Here is a 20,520-nt window from a genome sequence, read left to right on the forward strand (position 1 = left end):
AAACAGATCATGCCGAGGACATTTTTATGTTGTAGTTAATATTATATTTCCCCCCTTCCCTTGGTGCATTGTTTTAATGTAACAAGGAATTTCGCACACTTTATACTATTTCCCTCGTTGCCACCACGCTACAAATCGTGTAAAGGTCGTACACCTTGGTCATACCCTGCCCAAAACTGACACGTACATGGAGGCAAATATGTACATACAAAATGAAGTGTGTAAAGAATAGTTTTTAACTTGCATGAAGTGTTCCAAAGCAACTCTGTCTTTATTCTTGAATGTTGCTGTCGTTAAATATGTACATTTCAAATGCGCAGTAAAAGTTGACTCTCACTGAAAGAAGGCTTCTTTCTTTTTTGTTGCAAGGTTGCAACTATGTTTTTACACTGAAACGGTAATGAATGGCTTGCATTGTCTAGGCAGTGCACTGAGTAACATTGGACAGTGCTGTAGAAAGCAAATCACGAGTGTCCTTCACTAGCTTCCTTGCGGTTTCTACATGTTGGCACATCTGGTCTGTGCCGAGTGCAAAGCCACCTGAAAGAAAAAAAAAATATTACATACATATAATAATAAAAAAATTAAAGATCCAGCAATGTAGTGTTTAGTTCAGTCATACGAAGCGTGCCACTAGCAGCTGAACTGGGTTCAGAGAAACTACATGTATCTCAGACCTTTTGGTCAGACCCTCTTTTGGAACCCCACAGGTCCTACCTGTTGCATGCAAAACGCTAACTTTAATGGTGACTCTTGGGCTTTTAGAAAGCGGTGTTCCTTACCAGAGATTATTCACTTGAGTTCAGAAAACCAAGTGCACAAGAACTAACCTGATGTTTCTAGCTTTAGTCTTTTGACAAGTCTCTACAGTAGGAGGTTCTAAGATGCAGTGCGTGGTGACCTCGCTACTCACCGTAGCGGAGGACCACCGTGGGTTCAGGCTTAGCAAGCCACAGGGCCGCATCTACGTGTAGTGCACCGCTCTGCGCGCACTCAACTAACAAAGCGTTTAGTGTAGCACGGCAAAACAGACAGTGTTCGACTAACAGCAATACACAAACACTTTATTGCCTTCGGCGGCACCCCCTAACAAGAGTACAACGTCTGCTCCCAGTACGCGGGAGAAAAGCCTCCCGCACGCAGACGTTCACGATAAAGGGGAGACCGAGAGCACGTCGCAGCTGGCAATGATGAGCTTTGACATGCCAGTCGGGAAAGGTCCCTCGCAGCTATAGCGGAATTCACATGAAGGAGAAATGCATGGTGAATAAAAGAGGAGCCCAGTGACATCAACAGGTGAGGATAAGTCCCCCCAAATGTCCCTCACTCACACGGACGAGGCGAACAGTGAGAGAGATCAGTGTGGCCAGAGCCTCCACCATACAAAGGAGCAGGAGCACTGAATAATTCTTTGACCCCCCAGCCATAGATATCGGCAAGATTTCGTCTTGGAGGGGGGTTCAAAGCCCTGCTGTGTCTTGAATGGAGAAGGAGGAAAGCGCTAGAGTTTCTTGGGTGAGGAAAGTGCTGGTGTGGTTTGAGGCAAGTGCCCGTTTCACCTCCTGCCACTTTGCTGTTTTTAGAAACTTTTTTGTTTATATGTCTTTTTTTGTAGAAAGCAGCGGCTTTGTCTCTGGTTTGACTCGCCACCACAAGCTTATCTTTTTTGCAAAAACGAACTCGCCCAAAGCGACATTCCGGGCAGCGTCATTGACGACTTGTTTTTTTTTTTTTTTTTCGGCTACGAAATTGCTCACAGCCTCTCTGACTCAGCAGATACTACTATTGAGTCTGTAGATAAAAATTTCAGTATCTTCCGATGTCGATTGGCTTTCTGTAAACGAAGGAGTTATGCTATCACAGCATTTCTCTAACGAGCACAACCGAGAAAGGAAGGGATCTAGCCTATTAAATATTTGACAATGATCTGTACAAGTGTTTCATTATAATTTCGAAACACAAGGTTATAGAAAACCACTTCTGTCTTCACTACGTGAACTCAGCCCAAGATTCTGCTGCATCAGTGCAGCCAATAAAGTAAAATGTGAAGTATGTCATGCTTCTGAAAATAAAAAGCAGCTCTTGGATTCTATGGCTGCCTATATTTTTAAGCGTCTAATCTTGAATAAAGAGGCCCATTTGTTATAAAGTAAGACATCTACATCAGGCTGAACATGCAGAGCAGTAGCAGCAGCAGTAACAACAAAAGTGGGCGATGTCGCGATTCTTATCAGAATAACCACTTTAAAACAAAACTAAGTATCACTTTATAGAGATGGTAGTGCTCCATCATCTGCTTGACTATCGTCTCCCACACACCATTCTTTAGCCTGGTTTTACTATAGTCATCGGAAGAGATGTCCCACAAGCGAAGATATTCTTCCATAAGAGAAAAGAAAAAAAGTGTGCGCAAGTCCGGCGCGTAATTTGGAACAGCCACTGCCGCGGCTGCAAGCACTGCAGGAGAGAGGGCTACAATGTGGCCAGAGAGCCACCCAAAATTCCACTGCATCCTCCGCTGCATGGGGATCGTTTGACCGATCAGAGAAACGATCCCCGTCTACACCGAGGAGCCACGAGGAGGTCGCTTCGACACGTGAACCCGTCACATCGTCGTCACGTGATGCGCCATCCTCGCCTCTCCTCTCCCGCTTATGCTGCGCATACTCACGATGGCTACTGGGCCTAGTCGCGAGAGTAAGGGCAAACCTCGTACGCGTAGGCCTACGGCAAGTGCGGCTTGGTGCGGTGCGACAAGCACTAGGCACCGCTGTTAGGCTTAGCGTACAGTACCAAAGCTAACATTCATGTAAACACGCTCGCCGGGGATGCCTAGGCACTCAGGCAGGCTCCAGTTCAGTGATTCCGAAAGGGGACGCGGATGAAGCAAAACCACGTGCTTACCGGGCGCCAACCAACCGAGGAGAGAACCTTCCCGGCGCGCACATGACTCGGCCTCGCAGATTCTCGCAGCCTCAGAGAACACGCACCGTTTCCAGAGCACGGGAAAGGAAAAGGAGCGGCCGTACAGTGGAATGCCCGCAAAATGGCTGCGGACGCGCCTCAGATCCCCACATCCTCCTCTCCTTAATTCACCCTATATACCGGCTTGCAAAAGGCAGCCGGTTGTCGCCCATGCATGCAAAGACATCATGCAATAGGCAACAGCTAGCCTCAGCCTAACCCTGCAACTGCTGCTGAAGAAAAAAAAAATGAAACAACAACACGCGCCGCGCTGCAACCGCACCTGGCGCTATCCAATGCCACACGCTGTTACCAGAGCACAGGAAAGGAAAAGGAGCGACTGTACGACGGAATGCCTGCGAAATGGTCGCAGGCACGCCTCAAATCCCCATAAGCGTTGTATAGTTATAGCTATGTTCATTTAAGACAGTGTCTTCCTGGGTCACCCACAACTGACTGCTAACCACCTAAGGGGCACTCCTAAAAGCAGCACATCCAGGTTCAACCTTGATGCAAAAAGAGTGTTCACACTGCGACATGCTTAAAAGTTGCTGCATAGTTATTGTTGCCGCGCCACTGCACACAAAACTTCATTACCCCACCCCCTCACCCCCACCTTATTAAAAAAAAAACCTATTCATATGTCCAAAGACTTCTGCTGGGTGCTGAAATGTATGTCATCATGGTGAAAAGTGAGCAACACACCTCTTCACTGTTTTATAAAAGAAGACTAGTGATCTTGACCACTCATATCTAGACGTCCTTCGCTTATTCTTTTGTATACTGGCTCGGAGAGCATTTGAAAAAGCCACGATCTGCACATTGCAGAGCCGCTAAATAATAATGATATCGGGGTTTAACATCTCAAAACCACAATATGGTCATGAGGGGCACCATAGTGAGAGGGTCTGGAAATTTCAGCCATCTGGCGGTCTTTAATAAGAACTGACATCTTGCACAATACACGGGTCTCTACACTGTCGCTTCCGCCGAAAGAAGACTGCCACAGCCGGGATCAAACTCGCGACCTTCAAGTCAGCAGTGAAGCACATGATCACTAGACAGACCAGCGGGTCTTGCAGCAAAAAAGATCACTGCCATGGGTGGCTGCTACGTCCAATGATGATAATGTACCAGGCAACACATGGTGCCACTAGAAGAATTTACTCCTAGATATTGAAAGCATGAAAGTGCAGTGCAATTTCACCAGCATCTTCAATGTCACTTAATAGCATAGGTCGGCAGAAATTGTAAAGCACACTCGGACTTACTCATGAAAAATGAAATTATGGACCATCTCCCCGAGGGAACCATAATGGGATGTTAAGCAGCAGCGGTTCGCTGCTTCGCGTTCTATACGGTGCACTGCTTTGCATCCCAAACATTTCTTTGAAACATTGACCGGGCTGGAGCAGCGATGACGCGGGTGCTGGAAGAACAGTTTGAAGCAAAACTCGGCGCAGCCTTTACTTGAATAAACCTTTCTTTGAAGCGCAAAGACACAGGAAGCGGGTTGGGTTTTATGGAAGTTTCATGGCAGATAAACGAGCCGAAAGAGTGTTTCCACTCAGCGTGCAGTCAAGCGTTCGGGCGGTGGAGAGGGTGAAGCGAGAGAGAAGTGTGTTGCGAGCGGGCAGAAGAGCAACACCACCTAGGAGTGTTGGGAGGAGCCAGCAGCTGCTGCGGGTGAGAGAGTGTGACGTCAACGCCCAGCAGCGACTTGACTTACTTGGTATCGTTCCAACAACTGCGCTGGGGGGGAACGCGGTTTGGTGCGTTAGCAAAAAAACACGGACGAACAGCATTACACAGGCTAGTCAAAGAGCTGCTTTGAATCTAATAGTTCGCGCTTAGGACTCACTCGGACTCAGAGTCACTGAAATTTTTCACCGTTGGACTCACTCGCACTAAAGCTCACCAAAATATTACTCACCCAGGCTCGCGGCTCAATCCAAGTCTATATAAGTCCGAGTGAGTCTATACTTATGCATGAGTTTTTAAGCCTAGAAATAGATTTTTCAGTCATGGTGTCAACGCCCTTTATCCTGGGTATCTACCAATTTGATTTTCCGAATTTCCATGCTTTCCATGATGATTAAAAGCAAATTCCATGACCATCACGTCTGCTTTGAAAAGTCTGTGCACTGGAAACAAACCCTCGAGCAGTGAAAAAAAGAAAAATATCAGGCACTCACACAAAATAAATAAACATATTTATCGCATGTGCTTATAATGTTCCAAGTATGTGCTTTAAATAGGAAAAAATATGTATATCTGGCCAAAATAGAACCTTCGACCAAGGCATTGAGCAAGTTGGCGTTTTGATGTTCAGAAGAGCCAGGCAACAAACAAACAAATAAATTACCCACAGCAGCAAGTTTGAAGAAGCCCGCGATAGTCTGACAATGCAGTCAAAGCCAACATTACACCAAAGCTGCTAGGAAACGTAGAAGTGGCACCATCTCACGGCATTTGTGTAAAAGGAGGATGCAAGAACCCGGCTGGTTCACCCACATGAGTATATTTTTTAGAATGTTCACTATAATAGCTACAGCCTGCAGGCCGCTTAGGATTGGATTACATTGATCTGGACTGCTGTATTTACTACTGATTTGCAATCCTACCTAATTTTCGCATCTCTAAAATATATTTGTCAGCAAAAAAGAATAACTATACACACATTTTGTGCACCTGGCCGTGACAATGACCAACGACAACATCGCGAGAACAAAGCAGTACTGCAAAATTACCGTATTCACGTGCATAATTTGCGCCTTCACATAATCTGCGCACCGCTAATATTTTGCCAGCTTTTCGAAAAAAAAAAATATTCACTCGCATATTTCGCGCTCCCCGACCCGCCCGAGCCAACTCGCCAGTGCCCGCACCTTTGAACCTTTTGATGCTTCAGCCGGATGCGCGCCTCGCCGAGCAGATCAGTGCAGTCAAAGAGGCTGCGAGTGCGAAGTCCTTTCTTCCGGGGAATTCCCTCAAACTAGGGCCATTAGAATATTGCACCCGTACACAAACCTATTGGCGAGTCGCCGGAACCGCTCTAGTTTGGCTTTGCGTATTTCCAAATCTCTACCATTGCGCAGACGTCTTTCGGCATCGGAGGCGTGCGAGGGCCTGTTGCGCCAACTGTTCAACTCGTTCTCTACGTCCGCGCTGCAACGCACGCTTGGTCAATTTCGAAAGTTTAGGTTTTGACATCTCGCCAACGCGTTTTGATGGTTCCCTTGCAGCAGTAATTATAGATACGGCAAAATTGAAGCTTGCTGTTGTGAATTTCACCGAGAAAAACTGCAAGCGTGCCCCGCAAAGCACTTCGAGGGGACGTACTTCAACTTAACGACCGGTGGGATCGGTAAAAAGCATGAAAGTGCGTGCTTCTAATGCAAGTTTCCTGCCATTGAATGAGGCCCTTTCAATTACCTGCAGACGCTTAGTTCTTCCGGTGATTCAGTGTCGCGAGGCCTAGTTTCTCCCAGCATTGTCGAAAGTGCTTCAAGAAAATACAATGATTCCCAATCGGACTTCGCGATCATTGATCAGGATCTGACTGGATAAAGTACGTGCTAATTCTTTGAAAATTAACAAGGACACTTCATTTTTTTGTGCTTCAATTTATTTTTTTTTTTTTATAATTGTATATACTGTGCGCGTTAGGACTATGGCACAATATTTCGTATGCGCTGACGAAATCCTTGCATAATTTGCGCACCCCCTTCTTGGGGCCCCAAAATCGAAAAAAAAAAAAAATGGCGCGAATTATGCGAGTAAATACGGTACTTTTCTTCATTCTCTCGCTCTCTAAACTTTTTTTCTTTGTTTATTCCTTTTTTTTAATGACGGGCACATGCTCGTTGGTGTTTTATTTTTCTGGGTTCTGACACGTAGAGCACAATGAAAGTCCTCAGATGCCTGTAACGAAAGCGGGGGTAGCGTTTAAAACACTGACATTTGAATGTGGTGGAAAGAAGGAATCTGTCGGGCCGCAACAGCTTCCTTGATTGTGCAGATAAATAACGGATGCCGGCATGTTACCTTTGTTAACGTACTCTTTTGTGGATGTGGCGCCAAAGAACAATTATGTGCAGATTTAACAACAGCATCTCAAGAAACTGAAATGAGAAATTTAGCTGAAGTTATGCAATGCCACCCTTGAAATGCGAGCTATCAGCAATAAGTGCGAAGCTAAGGAAGTTTGCCATGGCATTGACAATAATAATAGTAATAATATTAATAAAAAAAAGAAAGAGATAGCCCGGCAAGCCTCTTGTGATGGCAATTCTAACCTAACCACCTCACCAGAAGGCCTTCAAGCCGAGCCAAAATCGTGGCCAAAACAAATATGTACAAATTGACCGACACGAGCTGTGCTGTGCTTGGAAAGTCATATATGCTGTGTGATACGTAGAAGCAACTGGCATCAAAATAGTAGTGCATGTACCAACTTGGAAGTCAAGGAATGCTTTAGTCAATTGGAAGGACAAGCTACCAGGCAGAAATTTCCCTGGTCTTGTTTACGCCATAGGCTGCCACGATTATGAAAACCAGTACATCAATGAGACTGGTGATTTCAAGAAGATTTATACAACACGAATATGACGTCACCGAATGACGCCCAGTTTTGAGTGCCCTTGCTGAACACATGGAATCTCACAGGCCTTCACATCGCCAAGTCAAGCACGTGTTCTGGTGACAGAAAAGAAGCTGGCATCTTGCCTGCACCTGAAATCTCTGCACTTATGGGCAACTGCACATAAGCTGAACAGAAGTTATAAGACTTTGTACTCTCAGTGCTTACGTCATGTGCTTGGGCCTACTGAAACACGCTGTGCCTTTCTTATGGCTTATATTGCGAACAAGGCTCCCAGATCGGGCACCGAAACGTCAGTAAATTTTGTGTTCTTTAAGTCGGTGTCTTTTGTCTTTACACTAATAAGAAATAGTTATGTACTGCTTTTTTTTTTTCACCCTCTTCTAGTTGTTCATTGTACTTGCAACCGAAGGAGCGACTTTTTAAGCTTTGCTCAATGGTAATGCTTATTTTTGTGATGGTTGCACAGACTGCTCTCAGTTTCCACGACCTGGCCAGATTTTACAGAGATTCCCGGACTTTTCCATGTTACCCAGGTTGGTAGATACCCTGAATATCTCGCATAATTGGTCTCTTCTTGGCACCTTTTCATATAGTATCTTCAAATACGAGTTATAAGTGGCTGCAAACCAGCACCAACATTCTTATAAAAAGAGATGACAATGTAAGGTATAGTTATGAAGAAATTTCCAAGACGAGTTGGTGGACAAGGAGCACAAGGCATCGCCCTATGTGATTGATGCCTCTAATTCATAAACATTGAAATGGTGTATGAACGATACTGTTTTGGAATACACAACTATTTCACCGAGGCTGTAGTGGGTTAAAGTACGCCCAGAGGCCTTCGCAGTACCTTATGAGGCTATCTTTCGAGACGAGTACCCAGAAACAACGGAGCGCCAGGTCGGTGTACTCCTCTACCCATTAGGAAAAACCGGTGGGTTCCCTGTCGGCACTGGGAATCAAACCCGGTACCTCCCACATTGGAAGCGGATGCTCTAACCATGTAGCCACCGCTGTGGTTTCTGGAATACTCATGAGCAGACATGAGTATAAACATGCATTGATGCAAGACTGCTAGTAATGCTGAAGATGAATAGGTAGGACTAAAAGTTGGCAAACATAAGTGGAACTCACTCAAATATATCTTGCGCTCTGGACCTAAATTATTCTGAGTCGAACTCACACTCTATAGTATTTTCTTCAACCAAACTAACTAGTAATCTAGTGCACCAAAATATTATTCACTCGGACCCTCTCAGACTCACGGCTTGATCCGAGTTCGAGTGAGTCGACTCATCAGTGAGTTCGCCAACCTATGCTCAATAGACATGATTTGCTGACGGAGTCTGCAAAGTTTTCTTCTTAAGCCTCTTTAGTTGGGTTATTACAATTTTTGCATATTACATCCTATGTTTTGGTTCATGTGGAATGAATTAACGAGATTCCACTGTAAACAGAATTGAATCGCACTGAATATTTTACTTAAGCTCTCGTCCAAGTTTCCATAAACAGTCACATATATGCCAGAACTTTATCACAGAAGACGGGAATCTTCATTCCTACGCCATCTCAATGATTGTAGAGTAGCAGACAAACAACTTATGCAAGCAACAGCAATTGTGAGAGGTTCAACTAGAGCCAATCCACGCTACCCAGGCAGATTTGGAAATTGAGCAGATTGTGAACAGCACATAAAGAGCAACTTGCCTGGTTTGTGGACTCCGCAAATGCTATCATCGACATTCAACACAACTGTGAACGTCTCTGCTGCGAGGCATTCTTCTTCATGTGTCGGGTCTATTACAATGACGTCGTCTGCAAGGACGGCAAATGTGGCTGCCAGAGGGCCATCGTTGATATCAACTTTCTCTCTTTCCATCAGCACGTTGACTTCACCATCACTCGTGTCTACTTTGGGCAATGTTAGTGAACAGAGTGCGGCAGTGGCAGCCAAGATGCATGCTTCTGCCATGTTTCCGTCATAGTCCAGGCATGTCAGATCAATGTTAAGACACCAAGAAAGCTGAAAGAATGGAACAGCAGTTCAATATCAGAAGACAGTCGGAAAAGGTAGATGTGCATTGTGAACTACACCAACCCCAGCCAAGATAAGTCAGAGCAGGCTTTCGACAACTAATGAAATGCTTACCTTCCCTTCTTCTATGCACAACTTCTCAAGATTCACACATTCTGAACTGCAATGGAACATTTTTCAAAACTTTAGTGCGTGCGATTCTCTATGCGAGAGAAAAAGGGCTACTGTGATCACCTGTTCAGTATATCAAGCAGCATCTTGCTTAAGGCCTGTGCCTGTTCACAAGGAGGCCCTGGCTTAAACATCGGAGAACAAAGGGGCAGCAGATCCACATTTGGCACTGCGCGATGACGATAGTAAATTCCAATGAGAACGCGAGAGCGCCTGCAACAGGCTGACAGTAGCGCAAGTGCCTTGCACGAGCCTCCTCCTAAAATCAGGTCCCCTCTAATCACCCAGGCAACCGAAAAAAAGAACCTTATATGATTGCACAAGCTGTGAAAAAAAGTCGTACACCGGCAACCACTGGCGCTTTTGAAAAATGTGCCAGGACTCGGTGCGAACGATGCACAGAATCCTAATACCGCGTGCCACCTACATAATAAAAGACGAAAATACAGGTCAAACACACTTGACGAGCGTCAAAATACGTGGCTGATAAAGCGAAGCGGAAGAAGCTACAAAAAATACACAGCGGTGAAAGTGACTGTCGCTTCATCGCCGGGCTTACCTATAAACCCTTGTTTCGGGGCAGTGGCCGCTGGTTCTGCAAGTTCCTTCAAAAAAAACACAGCGCAAATTACACAGACGAAAGACGAATAGTGCACTCTAGCAACTCTGATGTCATTTCAAACGCTTACCGCTTTCACGCCGCAGACTACTGTTGTGCATCCCATTTTAACAAGCGCGGACCCGTCAGCAGTCGATATAGATCCTGAAATATATGTCCGTGGTTCGTCATACACACTTCTCTTTGATGTCTTCCAAATTTTATACACACCTATGTTCAAGGCCGTTGGTCTTCTTTCGTTCAGCTTCCTCCCATCGGATCTTTCGTACGGTCCCTGATACAGGACACGCCGCATGACAGATGTAACACATCACTTTTTGGCGTAAAAGGCGAAAAAGGCGATGCTTACCTGACGTTGAGCCAAGTGGAGCCGAGATTGAAGTAACCTGAAGGACGCCAGAAAATAGACATTACGATAAAAAAGGTGAAACTCAAAATAATGCCACGAAGAGCATGACAGCTGCATGTACCAACCTGAACTCTGCCGCCATTTTTTAACATCGCAAAACAAGATTATGAGGACGATGATGATAGTCGACAACCGCTTGCAACGTCCACTGGCCACAATGGTCAGAGTTTCCTGCAATATTTTATTATTAGAAACTCTATGCACAGAACATCAACGCGACTGACCTGCGCGAGTGCGTACTAGACACGCTTCTAGTGCACTCAAGCATTCATCTCGCCATTTAGACTTGCTTATTTTGCACATCCCGTCCTGGATGATCACGCATTTGCCTCTTTATGAGGGAACGCCGACGACCAAACGAGAATCGATCGACCAAAGCAAAGCTGTTCGGCGCAATTATCAATCTAAAGTTTTTGTGAAAACAAATAGCTGTGAATGTTTAAGTACGCCTAGTCAAATGACTGACGAAAGAAAGTACGTAATCGTAATGTTCAGCATGTCCACGAGTCCAAGGGAACCAGGACGACTGGATCTCCTGATGACTCACTAACCGGGAACCGCAGGAAGAGCCATCCAATCTCATATAAGGAGGGCACATACACGGAACTCCTAGCATTATATTAAGGCAATCTCGATTACGACATAAATGAGAACGCATTCGGTACTCGACATATCACATGCCACACGAGAGGATGCAACCACGATGCGTCAACTTCAGGCCAACACATTCCCGAACATTTATTTTTTCCACATCCTCCATCCCACCACCCTGATAAATATGCCCTGGCTGCGGAGCGGTCCCGACATGGGTGGAGCCCCCAGACGGTACCCCCTGACGGGGGTATTCTCGTCTTCTCAGGTCCAAATAAAGTTCTTTGACTGACAGACTGACGTTATTTCACGCAACACTGGAATGTCAGCGTCCGCCTGCCAGGCGCTCTGCCGTCTCCTTTCCAACCCTACCTATGTCACGAGTTCGCACTGACTTGTTGCTGGCACGCCTTGCGCTACCACGATTCCTTCCTCCGTGTACTGCACACCTACATGTACTCCGAGCGCGCGGCTTTCCGTGTGCAGACATTCAGTGCGGCGCTCTAAAAACGTGCGCACACTCACCTAAACGATGTTTCCAGCCGTGATAAGTGGTTTGCAGGCTATCTATCTATTGCAACTAAAAAATAGCGCAATATTTTTACTGCAGAAACTGTGCATCATTAGGTGTGCATGCTGGTATACAACACTCGATGTCCTGAGGTTGTCCTCATATGGTGCAATCGTCCTCGCACATTTCTCATTGACCTTGGTACTTACTGAGGGCGACACAAGCTGGTTTGACCCGGAAACGTCTTTTCGAGTGCTTTTTGAGGACAAAAATTTATCTTGAAAAAGTAATTTTAAGGACGGTTTGGAGAGCACAACGGCAATGCACTAGCACCGGTTCAAACGTCTTTACGAGTGCTTTCCGAGGACAACAATTTGTCCGGAAAAGGTCTTGTCAAGGACCTTTAGGGGATGACAAAAGCATTGCACTGAGCACTTACGTATAATTCCTCAAGACCTTTGCGCACTAAGTACTAGATGCATTCCATATGTGAAAATTTTCTCCACACGTTTGTTTCATGCAGTCATAAAGTTATTGTATAATTTCGCCTCGTTGGTTTCTTTTTTGGCAGACAATTTTCAAATTACGCGTTTCGTTTAATGAGACACGCGTAATTAATTGGTTTAGGTATCGAACCTGGTATTGTGAAATGTCCTCTTGAAACAGTGTGTTCTTAAATGTCACAGCCTTAAATTAGTGATTATACGCCACTGTAGCACGTAATAACAAACTAGCAGCTGGCAACAGTTGACCAAGCGACACTATTCTGAATCATGACCTACTACACTCCTGACCTGCCCAGAGAGCACCTCTTCCAGCGCCCACGTTCTAGTTCATACCTTCTGCCGCTAGGGCCGTCACCTACGAGCGGCGTGGCGCTAGGCAGCACCTGTTCGCTGTCGTCTGCTTCAGCCATCGCTGTGGCAGTGCAAATCGTTCTTATTGTGCATGAATTGTGTATGAATGTGTAAAATATGGCAAATAAAGCGATATGATTCCTCGTCAGAGTTGGCTGCATTCGTGTGGACGTTTGAAGCAGAAATAGAACCGTAAAAAAAGCACACAAAGGGTCACAGTGGCAAGCAGACGGGAACTTTTCTACAAATGAAGGAAAATTTATTATGAAAATATTTCTTGAATGAAAACGTAGTCCAACGAGATAAAAAAACTATTGTTAGGCATTCATTGTTCACACTGAATCACGATGGTTCCAGACGATACGCATACACAAATTGCAGAAGATACGCAGAAACACAGTAGGTCGTGTGCAGAAACTTGCAGACGGCAGATAGCTGCAGTAGTCAGCTCTAATAGTGGCCGCGTGCAGTTTTTTTTTTTTAGATGAGCTGACACCTCAAATGTAAGTATGGTGTATTGCTGCGTGCCATATTGCAAATCGGAACAAGGCAAACAAAGTAAAGTAAGTTTTCACGAGTTTCCTGCCACAGACATACGGGAAGAATGGATCGAGGCAATTGGAAGAAAAGGTGAGTCTTGTGTTTTTGAGAGTCGTTTCAATTCAGAACGAGTTGCAAGCTAGCAAGAAGCACCAGGGTGCTTTAGTAAACTTTATTTCCGTGTGTTATGCTAATTCACTGAGCTAAAAAACATGAAAGCTTTTTTAAAGTACCGCGGCTAATATGGCAGGCTCCACAAATAGTGCCAAGAAATTTAAATATAGCACACAAGAAAAAAGTAAATATACGAAATCTGTAAATTATGTAAAAATGCGTAGCGGTGGGTTGCGAGGGGTTCGAGCACCCTTCCCGAAGGCTGCCTCAACAAATGCCGCCGAAATCCATAAAAAAATTAATGATATGAAATATTTACGTGCTGCCTCCACAGTTTGTCTCTGTGTGTGTGTGTGTGTGTGTGTGTGTGTGTGTGTGTGTGTGTGTGTGTGTGTGTGTGTGTGTGTGTGTGTGTTTAGCGATGGACAACTCTTGAACACTGGGTGTCACTGAAGTTAGCGACCGAATTTGGTCAAATGTATTTCTCATCTCAAACCTCTATCTTCCCATACAGCTTTGTTCGTTTCTGTATAAGCTTACTTAAGGTAATTAGAAACGTTACGCCGGTAACGAAATGTGGCGATTAACTGTTCACTCTATATAGGGCTGGCAGGCGGTCGGGTATAATGACATAATTGAAGTCCTTCGTGCAATGAGCCCATCGGCTCTGTGAGGGTTAAGAGACCCAGCCGGTGAAACCGAAATGAGGAACCTGGAATAATCAGCGACAGATACTCTATTTATGTGCGTGCTGCATCTGAGATTACATCATGCATGACAAAGATTCGTTTTGGAGAATGCAAAAGAACAAAAACCACTGAAGTCATCGTCGTCAACGGCGGAGTCATTGTACAGGTTAGAGGTTTGCGCTCTAAACCAAGACCAAGGCGCTCAAGTGCGCCTCGGTTTCGGCTCTGTCGTATTGGGTCGCGCTTCGTTACTGAGCAGCCATTAGGAAATTCAGCTTTGTTATGAAACCTTGTATAGCCAATGAGCTCTTCGAATAAAGGGCTTCAAGTATGCCACTGGACTCGACCACGTACCATCACTAAACATCAATCGACGAATGTAGTCATCTAAAAAGACATTTACAAAGGCTGCGAGAAAATATGAAAATGCACTAAATGGGTATACAGGTACTTCCCCAGAATAAAATCGTGGCTATGCTTTTTCTTAACCTCCCCATTTGGCTTGTTACATTTTGGAAAAATTAATTACAAAAAAGGTGTTATGGACTGTTATTTTGCAATCTTGCTAGCCATGCGTATACGCCTTTACCTTTGATGAAGGTTCAGGAAAGCATCGCTGGGAGCCCAGCGACCGGTCGAAGGTATGCAGCCTGCATTTTACCGCTGAAGATTACAGAACAGTGACGAAAAGGAAGATGTTGAAGCCCACAGCCGTGCCTTCCTTATTTCCCGCTTCTCCTGATCCACGTGGGCAAGATCCAATGCCGCGGAAAAAGCGGCTAAAACGAACGCAGGGGGAAACAACGCTGGCACCCATACAAGTAAAAATACTGTAAGTAAAACTTGAAGTCTAACACAACAACGGATAAGAATAATGTTAGCAGTATTCCCTTATGCGTTTAGCGGGACAATATATCTGTCATGCTTCGCTATTTTTTCGGCTTAACAGGGGAACGTCCAACGCAGATTCTTCTCAAGAAGAGCGAGCATCAGCGGAGCCTGGGGAAGTATATAGTTCTGAAAACCCAATTGAAACTGCACAAGAGGCCGAGTGGTTGCATTTTCCATCAAGTCAGGACAACATGGAGGACTGTAGTTCAGTTATACAAGGGGAACACCAGAAGAGGCCAGTGCGGCGCTCCATGACGTCGCAAACGTCGATCGGTTTGAAGAAGATGCGCTCCCTGGTCGCGGCAACTAAGACGTTGCGGCGGAAGTGCAGCAGGCTGAAAGAAATGAACAGTAATTTGCATTCAGTCCTTCATCAAACTATTGATGAAAAATAAAACATTATTATTATTATTATTATTATTATTATTATTATTATTATTATTATTATTATTATTATTATTATTATTATTATTATTATTATTATTATTATTATTATTATTATTATTATTATTATTATTAACTATGCTCGACAAGATGATGATAATGATGACGATAAAAACTTTATTGGGGTCGCAATGTGTTGCCCTCGATAGGCACATCACTGCCTTTACCATATCGTCTCATCGCACGGACATATAAAATCATAGAAACGCGCATCGGCCAGCGCTCCCCGTTCCAGCAGACAAACTCCCGTAGCGAAATTTGACGCACAATTTTTGTTGTGTAGGTCACAGTAAGAGTTAAAGCTTCAATTCCTGTGTCTCTCCTTGATATGCGTCCGTGGGCGTATGTGCATTATTCTCTTCTATCAATTGACTACAAGTGTAACACCTGTCCAGGGCGAGTGTCCAAGGTAAGTGCTCAACAGGGGCACTGCGTTTCACCTGACGCGTCCTAAACAACCTAAAATCAGTTTGATATTCTATTACCAATGAGTACATTATTAGTCAAAAGCTTTATGAATACTAAATTGAAGTTTTTTTAGGCTGGAATGGCAAAAACAACCATGCAGCAAGACATTTCTACGCAAATATACAGCTTTAGAAGTCAATCAACCAGTATAGCCTAACTACTAAAATGTAACACATAGCACACGTTAGCCTTTTCAGCAAAAAACAATCACACGTATAGGCAGTTTGTCACAGAAGCAGACGCATGGTATCAGTCCGTCGCCCTCCTGCCGGCCGCACAGTAGCAGACGAACAGGTTATAGGTAGCGCCACCTACGGCGAGCGATTGAACGAGAGCGGGGACACGCGCTCCCATAGGAACCCCGCTATCTGAACAGGTCAGGAGTGTAGTAGGTCATGTTCTGAATAGTCAAGTAGCCAAGCCATTCCAAGCCAACTGACTGTCAAAATGGAGTCTGTCAGAGAAGGTGCAGTGTACTAGTGAAGGTTCATGTCCTTTGTGTGCATGGTTAAAAGTGATATATGTGTGAAAGTGGAAGTCGTAGGCGACGACGCGAGATAAATTGCCGTGTTGATGGGTGCACTGAGCTGCCCAACGTTCAGACTGATCATGGATGTATTGTCACCAGCCGACCGCGGCGAGGTGTGGTTCGAAGCAGCCTGGAACACTAGCCAATCGCGATCAATTGTGCCTCGAAGCAGCCTAGTCTCAACGTGAAAGGATCGACTTCTGCATCTGACACATGGCCCGACCTCGGGCAAGTCAAGTCAACGCCCGTGTTGAGTGTACTGGTAGGATGTCAGAGCGGAGCCTCTAACACTAGTGAGTGCATTGGGCATGATACACGTGGTGATGAAGACACTGTGTCAAACTTTCGAGAAAGATAACAAACGTGGTTGATTGAGCTGTGTTGACAGCTTTGATACTGCTTTTCTTTTTTTTTTCAGGCTATAAGCGGACTCGAATTCCTAACAAAACTGCCAGTTGTGATTAATTACTGTTAAATAAATTTCAGTCAACAAGCTTTGTTTGTTTTACTGTAATAGTCCAGCACTGTCACCTCTCTGCTGATTGATAAAGTATATATAAACGAGACCTCACAGGTGTTTTTCTTTTGATGTATCGAAACATCATGAAAAGGAGTAAATCCTAAGTAGTATCGCTGCCCACAGTACCGAACCGGCCACGCTATCGTTCCGAAAAGATACTGAAAAATTTCTGAAGTATTGTTGTGAGGAAGTTGTTATGCTGAAGTTGCTATGTGTATGAACAAAAGGACGGGATTAGTGCCATTCTAGTACCATAAGAGGACATTCTGAGGGCGTCATATTGTCCTCACGGAGGCATACTGAGGATGTCCCGAGGCTGTGTTTGTGTTGTCTGGGATATATACATCTTTTTCTTGTAGGCAACGTCCTGGGTGAACAACCTGTTTTGGTAAACCCCAGAGGCCTCGCAAGGGGAATACACTCCCCCACCCTCCTGCATGAACATAGTTGAAAGCTTATATATGTAACAGTTTTCAGAAAATGGTGTACATGAAGGCAATGACTGTGGCACACAATCAGAATTTTTTTTCTAGAATCCCATGATCCACTAACCACAAGCTTGCCAGAAGAGAATATTGAGCAGAGCGGATGTAGACAGCAGTTGGCTTCGAGGACCATGAAGCAGTAATAAAACCTTTACAGTTCCCTGTCTGGAAGCATCCCCCAAGGCGTTTTGAAGTGCGTGCATACTTGTGTGAAGAAAATATTTGTAGCACCATCTTTTGTACAGTGGCATTATATGACCGCTTATGGCTATTATCTCACTGCATTCTCCAGAGGTGGCAGTACCACAAAAAGTAAAAAAAGAATTGGTGGAAAAGAAATTCCATAAGATTTTATAACACTATTCTTGGCCAATCCTCCACAGTAGTTGTGAGCCATAGCACAACAAAATATTGTTGGCTGGTGATCTAGCATGCAGTGGGACTAGTTCCCCAGGCTTTGTAGAACGTGATGAAGAGCAAAATCAGGTTCTCCCATCTGACAAAAACGAAAGCTGATCAGATGAGTGCTCCAATGACAGGAATCATGAACAAAACACAGCAAATTAGAGCTTCCAAAGTGGGCACCCACCTGTCCCGAAAACCCTAATCTCAAACCTAGAAAATGCTTTGGGCAGTACTGCACATTTCTAGGTACGGTTGAAGGACTGGAAAAAAAAATTGCGAGTAAGTCGCAGAGTCGGGGGGGGGTATCACATGAATGTTGCGCAGTTGGGTATAGCTTGAGAATGCTTAATCATTACTTTGCCTTTATTGTTCTTATTTATTGAATGAAGAAGAAAAAGCGTTGCCTTCAAGGTCAAGCCATTGAACTTCAGCACGAGCAGTCATTTTACTAGCCTTGGGAGGCGAGAGAGGGTGAAGGGAGCGACAGTTTTGCAGGTGTCTTCCTGGGCCAGCACAAGATGAGAGTATGGGAAGTGGGGGAGGGAGTGGACATCGTGTGACTAAGAAATGCTCTGCATTTAATATCCTGCAGTCTGCTCACATATGCCACTGCACTTTTGTGTGACATCTTAGAATAAGAATGAAGTTTTGGATCAGACCAGTGATGGGCAGAAGTTTAGGCAAAACATTTTAGCTCATAACACCGGTAAACAGTAAACACACACCTGGTAGTGTCATATGCAACTACTCTGCAGATTATTCAAGCTTTACTAGAGGCAAGCATAGTATTGGTGGCTTTGCAGTTGCAGTCAAATTAATTTATTAGTAAGTAAATGTTGAAGTTTAACATCTTAAAACCACAACATGAAAATGAAGGATGCCATAGAGGGCGGCTCTGAAAATTTCACATCTATCTAATGCAGAAATAGCCTCTGGGATTCAATCGCATGACCTTCGAGTCAATTGACCTATAAATGCTAAAGCCAAGGGACTAGAGACTACAAAGGGCAAGAGGTCAAAGTGCACATAAAACTACCACAACAGCAAAGTTTTTCAAAACAACACAGTCCTTGTTTTCACATTTTTGAAAAAAATAAAACCTCTCAAACCCTCTGAAATATTTTAAATATTTTATCTAAACAGTTTTCAGCACCAATACATTCTTTTCATGCCTTCAAAGCAGAAAATAAACACCGGCACTCCATCGGTGGAATAATTTATTCACACGATTAAAAGCACATTTAAAAGCAGATAAACAAAAAGCATGTCCACAAAAACATACGTAATAGGTACTGGCATTAATCTAAACACGTATTTACACAGGATGCGTAGGTTATTCGTCAAATGCGTGCTGCAGACCAAACTGTCCGCTGTCTGCTAAACAAGAACTCGACTGCCCTGCTGCTCAGCATTCGGAGTCCTTCTGACTTTTATCACGATTCCTAAAATCGGCGATTATCTGCAACGCTGTTTTCGTCATCTCTTCTGATCGCTGTATCATCTGCTGATACCTCGCCTCGGTAACGTGCAGGGGTTCACTGAATATCTGCAACAAAACGAAATAACTTGTGAGTTACAATGGCAAAGGGAAAGTGTGAGCTGTTATTGAAATAATGACACATTTTCAACACAACTACCTGTTTGTGGCACAAAGCCACAAGAAAATCTATGTATAGAGTTCCCAGAAAGAAAAAAAAAGCCCCTTAGTTGCCGACAAATTCGTCCTGGTCTGGAAATTGAACCCAGTCCCAACGCTTTTATGGGATGATCGCTCTACCAATCGAGCTAACCAGGAAGCGAGCAATTGGTAGCACGAGGACGAATTAAACAACTCAAAGCACATGGACACAAGTAATGCAAATGAGTTTAGCGCAGACCCGTAAGGTGGCGGAAGGATTAAGAAAGGAATCTGGTGGACAGAACTACTGGCTAGAATATTTAGTTGCAGGCTATGTTCTCAGACAAGAAATGCAGCTTTCTCAGAAATTTCACATCTTGTAAACTTTTGCTTTTGGACAGTGCAGTAAATATGCACTGACAGTATCTAAACCTGGTATCTGAAAAAGAAATGAGCTCCAATTATATACATCCATCCCATGAAACTGAATTCGATCCTGTAAATGCGAATTACTATACGTTAAATGAAATACTGTTCATCGATTTCAAGAAAACGTGTTACTGCTACACATTACAAACAGCAAAAGGTTAATGAAAACCAGTTGATAATGCAGCCAAGGAATGTAACAGGAACATTAATTGTAATGTTTTCAGTATACTGTATTAGTTTAGATGTACAAGCAAAGAAAATAAAATAGATGAAATGATAACGTGCCGCCAAGAGGGACCAAAACTGCTATTTTTGGATTATGTACCCAATACTCTTGCCAATTGAGCTATGGTGGCAGTCACCCCCATCCCAACATCCACTTTGTTTGGCATTTATGTGCATACAAACCATGGTAGTGTTAGTCAGCACCGCTGCCATGACGATGAGTTTGGAACACTTTCTTTTGCCGGCTTGTGTCACGTAGCACGTAATATTTTAACGATGTGTCAAAGAAAGAAACGAGCCCGCAAAATTGTCTTCTTCCAAACAGTAAACGTAATAGTTTTGTCTCAAACGTTATTCTAAGGAAACGAAGACAGCCTCTCTGAAGTATTTGCAAGTATTT

General features: G+C 44.2%; 2 protein-coding genes across 3 annotated transcripts in view; both read right to left on the minus strand.

Annotated features, from left to right (window-relative positions):
• Positions 1-247: 247 nt before the first annotated feature.
• Positions 248-12,060, minus strand: LOC119170439 (exosome complex component RRP43). The gene is made up of 10 exons (XM_075875415.1): positions 11,921-12,060; positions 10,870-10,975; positions 10,745-10,781; positions 10,606-10,669; positions 10,466-10,539; positions 10,336-10,381; positions 9,840-9,945; positions 9,720-9,765; positions 9,278-9,593; positions 248-540 (listed from the first exon to the last, which is right to left on the minus strand). Exons 2-10 carry the CDS (start codon positions 10,884-10,886, stop codon positions 419-421), a joined length of 828 nt encoding a protein of 275 aa, XP_075731530.1. The 5' UTR covers positions 10,887-10,975; positions 11,921-12,060; the 3' UTR covers positions 248-418.
• A 6,988-nt stretch (positions 12,061-19,048) lies between these two features.
• Positions 19,049-20,520, minus strand: part of LOC119170437 (cytoskeleton-associated protein 5) — a 94,714-nt gene continuing 93,242 nt past the window's right edge. For both annotated transcript variants that reach the window (XM_075875439.1, XM_075875441.1), the window contains exon 32: positions 19,049-19,394. In XM_075875439.1, the coding sequence (XP_075731554.1) occupies positions 19,254-19,394 (141 nt within the window). In that variant the 3' untranslated portion in view covers positions 19,049-19,253. The remainder of the gene's footprint in view (positions 19,395-20,520) is intronic.

The sequence above is a fragment of the Rhipicephalus microplus genome, chromosome 2 (assembly GCF_043290135.1).
Source record: "Rhipicephalus microplus isolate Deutch F79 chromosome 2, USDA_Rmic, whole genome shotgun sequence".
NCBI lineage: Eukaryota > Metazoa > Arthropoda > Arachnida > Ixodida > Ixodidae > Rhipicephalus > Rhipicephalus microplus.